Source organism: Arachis hypogaea, chromosome 15, assembly GCF_003086295.3.
Source record: "Arachis hypogaea cultivar Tifrunner chromosome 15, arahy.Tifrunner.gnm2.J5K5, whole genome shotgun sequence".
In the NCBI taxonomy this organism is placed as follows: domain Eukaryota; kingdom Viridiplantae; phylum Streptophyta; class Magnoliopsida; order Fabales; family Fabaceae; genus Arachis; species Arachis hypogaea.
The window spans coordinates 8,831,129-8,837,128 of NC_092050.1; the positions used below are offsets into that span (position 1 = coordinate 8,831,129).

The 6,000-nt window shown below is 45.4% G+C and overlaps 2 protein-coding genes across 2 annotated transcripts; both read left to right on the forward strand.

Annotated features, from left to right (window-relative positions):
• Positions 1 to 1,005: 1,005 nt before the first annotated feature.
• On the forward strand, positions 1,006 to 1,608 carry LOC112747832 (uncharacterized). The gene has a single exon (XM_025796037.1). The coding sequence runs from the start codon at positions 1,006 to 1,008 to the stop codon at positions 1,606 to 1,608; it is 603 nt and encodes a 200-aa protein (XP_025651822.1).
• Positions 1,609 to 1,720: 112 nt separating this feature from the next.
• On the forward strand, positions 1,721 to 2,581 carry LOC140179088 (uncharacterized). The gene is made up of 2 exons (XM_072217697.1): positions 1,721 to 1,744; positions 2,135 to 2,581. Exons 1-2 carry the CDS (start codon positions 1,721 to 1,723, stop codon positions 2,579 to 2,581), a joined length of 471 nt encoding a protein of 156 aa, XP_072073798.1.
• The last annotated feature ends 3,419 nt before the right edge of the window (positions 2,582 to 6,000 follow it).

Below are 6,000 nucleotides of genomic sequence, written 5' to 3' on the forward strand. Positions count from 1 at the left end.
TAAAACTGTTCATACTGTGATCCAATACTAAGACCCAGGTCCAAATAAACCAAAAAAGTCCAATTCAAATATTAGCCTTTGCTATCAACCGACCTCCTTATAAAGAGGTCGAACTGAATGCAGACTCCACTCCAAAGAAGTCGGGGACGAAGGATAGTTGGCAGATAGAACTTATTCAAATAAGTAACTGCCCCTAAAATCTCTGAACCCACTTTCACGAGCCATATGTCAACTTCCCTAAGATAAAGGGACGATTATCCACCTTAAAAGGTGGAACTACTCCAATGGTGGTTATTGGTTCACCACTATAAATACACTGACACCTCTTAGGTATCTCTAAGTTCCAATACTCTCAAAACCTGCTTAACCCCTTGCTGACTTAGGCATTGGAGTGTCTTTGCAGGTACCACCCCCCATTCCTTCATACACGTAAGTCGGACGGCGGCTCCCAAACGCAAATAAGTCGGAGACCACTTCCTTCTGACGTTTGGGCTAACCTTACAAGCCCAGCCCATTAATCTCCGGTTACCCATCGTAACATTGACACCGTTGGCGGGGACCTGGAGATCGACCAATGATGGCGGACGATCTAAACGAGGATGGAAACACAGCATCTGATTCCGAGCAAGAGAATCAGGATGCTGGTAACGACGACAGAGCCATAGTCACTCACCAAGGGGTGACTAACCAACACATAGAATGCACCTCAGGGTTGAAAGACCCAAAGAGAAACTCCTCTGAGGGACACAAATCCAGAAAAGGAGGACAACTCCAAGCCACTGATTTCATCGGATTGTTCTATGGCCACCAAGGCCGGCTGGAGCAGTTAGAGCAAGAGCTAGAACGATAGCAAGAGGCAGAGAGAAATTTGAGGAACGAGATCAAGTGATGAAAGGAGCTTGAAGAAAAGCTCTAAGACTTGAGTCCCCTCTCTGAGGTCGAAACTCTCGCAGTGACCGAGAAGATTTTCCCTTGGGAGGAGAGGATTCGTTCAGTGAGGACATAATGAAGGCAAAAGTTCCAAGGAATTTCAAAAGTCCTGATATGGACCTCTATGATAGAACTACTGACCCAAAGCATCACTTAAGCAATTTTAAAAGTCGGACGTATCTAGCCGAGGCTTCTGATGCTACTCGTTGCAAGGCTTTCCTGACGACCCTGACGAAAGCAGTGATGAAGTGGTTCGATAGCCTCCCCCCAAGGTCGGTCACCAGCTTCGATGACCTCTTGCGGAAGATCCTGATGCGATTCTCTATCCAAAAGGATAAAGTAAAGCACGCGCCGAGCCTCCTAGGTGTAAAACAGGAGGTCGGAGAACCTCTGAGGGACTACATGGAGAGGTTCAACAAAGCGTGTTTAGAAATCCAAGACCTGCCCACGGAGGCAGTGATTATGGGCCTAGTAAATGGACTCCGAGAAGGTCCCTTCTCCCAGTCCATCTCGAAAAGGCACCCGACCTCCCTGAGTGATGTACAGGAGAGAGCTGAAAAGTACATCAACATGGTGGAAAATGCTAGACTGCGAGAGCCGAACTGGCGACCTGGGCACTCTCACTTATCAAAAGAGAAAGAGAGAGAGCCCAAGAAAAAGGAGGAAATCGTCCCCTAAAGGCCCAGGAGATATCACTCCTATACTCCTCTACGAGTTTCCCTAGTTAATGTCTACAGGAAAATTTGTCATACCAAAAGACTACCTCCCCCTAGACCCATCAAAAACAAAAATGGGGGAAGTCGTAGCGACTACTGTGAGTACCATAAACTATATGGTCACTCAAAAAATGATTGTTACAACCTAAAAAATGTGATAGAAAAGCTGGCAGAGAAGGCCGGCTTGACAAATATCTCATGGAAAGGCCAGACCATCATGGCAAGAGAAAGTGAGATGACGAGGACCGAAGAGACCCACCACCTCAAACCCCGGAAAGACATATACACATGATCTCATGAGGGTTTGCTGGATGTGGTCTCACAAAGTCATCTCGCAAAAGACACCTGAAAGAAATCTATTAGGTCGGGGGTGAAGCTCCCGACCTTCCAACCATCTCTTTCACTAAAGAAGATGAGCAAGGCATCATTCCTGGACATGACGATCCAGTTGTGATAACCATGATCCTTGTCAATGCCCATCTACACAGAACCCTGGTGGACAGGGAAGCTCGGTCGATATCTTGTTCAAACCAGCATTTGATAAACTGGGACTGGATGAAACGGAGTTAAGAACTTACCCCGATACCTTATATGGACTAGGGAATGCACCAATAAAACCACTAGGGTTCATACCCCTACACAGAACATTTGGAAAGGGGATAAAATCCAAAACTATGAGCATCGACTTCATAGTCGTCGATGTGGGCTCAGCCTATAATGCTTTAATAGGTAGAACCACCCTAAATCGGCTTGGAGCGGTGGTGTCCACCCTCCACCTTTGCATGAAATTCCCAACACCAGAGGGAATTGTAACCATTAGGGGAGACCAGAAATTGGCAAGAAAGTGTTACAATAAAAGCATGAACCTGAGAGGAAAGGGCAAGGAGGTGCACACAATTGAGCTCGGAGGAGCCAGAGCTAAAGAAGAGTTGTGACCACAACCTGGGGGAAAAGCTGAGGAGGTACAGGTTGGAGAAGAGAAAGGAAAAAATACCAACATAGGAGCCAACCTGAAAGAAGATTTGAAACAGAAGCTTACAAGGCTCCTACAAGAGAATTCCGACCTCTTCACTTGGAAAGCCTCCGACATGCCAGGGATAAATCCCAAACTCATTGCATAAACTATCAGTGTACCCCGGATCGCGACCTGTTCAGTAAAGAAGACGGAAGCTTGGACCTGAACGGGCCCAAGTGGTGGAAGAGCAAGTGCAAGCCCTCCTAGAAGCCGGCTTCGTCAAAGAGGTTAAATATCCGGCATGGCTAGCAAATGTGGTGCTGGTCAAAAAGCAAAACGGAAAGTGGAGGATGTGCGTCGATTACACCGACCTGAACAAGGCGTGTTCTAAAAGACCCATATCCACTTCCAAATATTGATACCTTAGTAGACTCCAGCTCGGGGTATCAATACTTGTCGTTTATGGACGCATACTCGGGATATAATCAAATTTTGATGTATAAGCCGGATCAAGAAAAGACATCTTCCATCACGCCAAAAGCAAATTATTGCTATGTGGTCATGCCTTTTGGGTTAAAAAATGTAGGAGTCGTATATCAAAGACTGATGAAAAAAAGGTATTTGCACCTCACCTTGGGAGTCTAATGGAAGTCTATGTGGATGATATGCTAGTAAAAACCAAGGATGAGACAGACCTCATGACTGACTTTTCGCAAGTCTTCAACACCATTAGGATGCATGGGATGAGGTTAAATCCTGCAAAATGCACCTTCGCGGTAGAGGCAGAAAAATTTTTGGGATTTATGCTTACACAAAGGGGGATTGAAGCCAACCCCAACAACTATAAAGCAGTCCTAGAAATGAGAAGCCCAACTTGCTTTAGGGAGGTCCAGCAACTAAATGGCCGACTTGCAGCTCTCTCTAGGTTCTTGGCAGGATCAGCATTAAGATCCCTACCGCTCTTCTCCCTACTTTGAAAAGGATGCCAGTTCGAATGGGCTCTGAGTGCAAAGAAGCATTTCAGGAGTTCAAAAGGTTTCTAAGCTAACCTCCGATTCTTACCCAACCACAAGTCGGGGAGGAACTCGTCCTATACTTGTTAGTAGCCGACAAAGTTGTAGCATCAGCTCTAATACGGGAAGATGAGGTCGGACAGCATCCTGTGTACTTCACCAGCAAAGTCCTACAAGGCCCTGAGTTAAGGTATCAAAAACTAGAGAAGTTTTCATATGCCTTAGTAGTAGCCTCTCGAAGGCTACGGCCTTATTTTTAAGCCCACACAATAAGAGTTTGAACGAACCAGCCCATGAAGCAAATCCTTCAGAAAACAGATATTGTGGGTAGAATGGTTCAATGGGCCATGGAGCTATCCAAGTTCGACCTTAAGTACGAAACTCGGACAGCAACTAAAGCCTAATGCCTCACCGACTTCGTGGCAGAATATGCAGGAGATCAAGGGGAAACCTCCACTGCATGGGAGCTATATGTGGATGGATCCTCCAACAAAGTCGGAAGCGGTGCAGGCATAATATTAGTCAACTAAGAGGGAACCCAAGTGGAAGCCTCCCTCAAGTTTGAATTTTCAGCTTCTAACAATCAGGCAGAATATGAAGCCTTGATCGCAGGGTTAAAACTGGCCGAGGAAGTCAGAGCGACCAAAGTAGTTATGCTCAGCGACTCTCAGGTGGTGACCTCCCAAATAAATGGAGAGTATTAGGCTAAAGACCCCAATATGAAGAGGTACTTAGACAAAGCCTTGGAGCATCTTAGGCATTTTGCAGAGACCGAGGTCAAACACATAACTCGGGATCTCAACAGCTGAGCAGACGCCCTCTCCAAACTAGCAAGTACCAAGCCAGGAGAGAATAATAGAAGCCTGATCCAAGAAACTCTCCAAGAACCCTCAATTACAAAAACAAAGGGCAGACAAGACATCCTTGAAGTATCCAAATTGGACCTCGGATGGATGAACGCACTAATCAAATACATGAAATTCGACATCCTACCCAAAGAGGAAAAAGAAGCCAAGAAAATCCAGAAGGAAGCACAAAACTACACTTTGGTAAAAAATATCCTCTATAAAAGAGGGATATCCACACTATTGTTAAAGTGCGTCCCGACCTCAATGACAACAGAAGTCTTAGAAGAGATCCATAATGGTATCTGTGGGAACCATCTCAAAGCAAGGTCCTTGGCTAGGAAAGTCATACGAGCCGAGTTCTACTAGCCGAACTTGCAGAAAGATGCCACCGAATTCGTAAAGAAGTGTCAGCCATGCCAAATGCATGCAAACTTCCACGTCGCTCCCCCCAAGGAGCTCATTAGCATAACTTCTCCATGGCCTTTTGCAAAATGGGGATTGGACCTATTGGGACCCTTTCTTCAAGTGCCTGGATAGGTAAAATATCTAATAGTGGGAGTAGACTACTTCACGAAGTGGATCGAAGCAGAGCCATTAGTTACCATCACAGCCCAAAGAAGTCGGAGGTTCCTCTATAAGAACATTATCACAAGGTATGGATTCCCTCACTCCATTACTACTGATAATGTGACTCAGTTCACCGATTCCACCTTCAGAAACCTAGTAGCCAGTATAAAGATCAAGCATCAGTTCACCTCAGTAGAGCACCCGCAAGCAAACGGGAAAGCTGAAGCAGCTAACAAAGTCATACTGGCTGGGTTGAAGAAAAGGTTGCAAGATGCAAAGTGAGCATGGGCTGAAGAACTCCCTCAAGTACTATGGGCTTATCGGACTATACCTCAGTCTGCCACAGGAGAAACACCCTTCCGACTTGCTTATGGCATAGAAGCCATGATACCAGTTGAAGTCAATGAGCAAAGCCCAAGGGTGAGTGGTGCACGAAATCGTGATTGTTCATTCCCAGCAATGGCGCCAAAAACTCAGTACGCACATTCTGACTCTTAATTATTTTTCACAATTCCGATACAACTAACCAACAAGTGCACTGGGTCATCCAAGTAATAAACCTTACGTGAGTAAGGGTCGATCCCACGGAGATTGTCAGCTTGAAGCAAGCTATGGTCACCTTGTAAATCTCAGTCAGGCGGATTCAAATGGTTATGGAGATTTGATAATTAAAATATAACTAAAATATAAAATAGGATAGAAATACTTATGTAATTCATTGGTGAGAATTTCAGATAAGCGTATGGAGTTGCTTTTGTTCCTTCTGAACCTCTGCTTTCCTACTGCTTTCATCCAATCATTCATATTCATTTCCATGGCAAGCTGTATGTTGGGCATCACCGTTGTCAATGGCTACTTCCCGTCCTCTTAGTGAAAATGGTCAAAATGCGCTGTCACCGCATGGCTAATCATCTGTCAGTTCTCGATCATGTTGGAATAGGATCCATTGATCCTTTTGCGTCTGTCACACG

Excerpts from the sequence above, each read along its gene's own strand:
- LOC112747832 (XM_025796037.1), top strand. The coding sequence starts at position 1,006 with ATGAAGGCAAAAGTTCCAAGGAATTTCAAAAGTCCTGATATGGACCTC.
- LOC140179088 (XM_072217697.1), top strand. The coding sequence starts at position 1,721 with ATGGGGGAAGTCGTAGCGACTACT. Across the intron at positions 1,745-2,134 it reads GGGAAGTCGTAGCGACTACT|AACCCTGGTGGACAGGGAAG; the intron begins GTGAGTACCATA and ends CCATCTACACAG.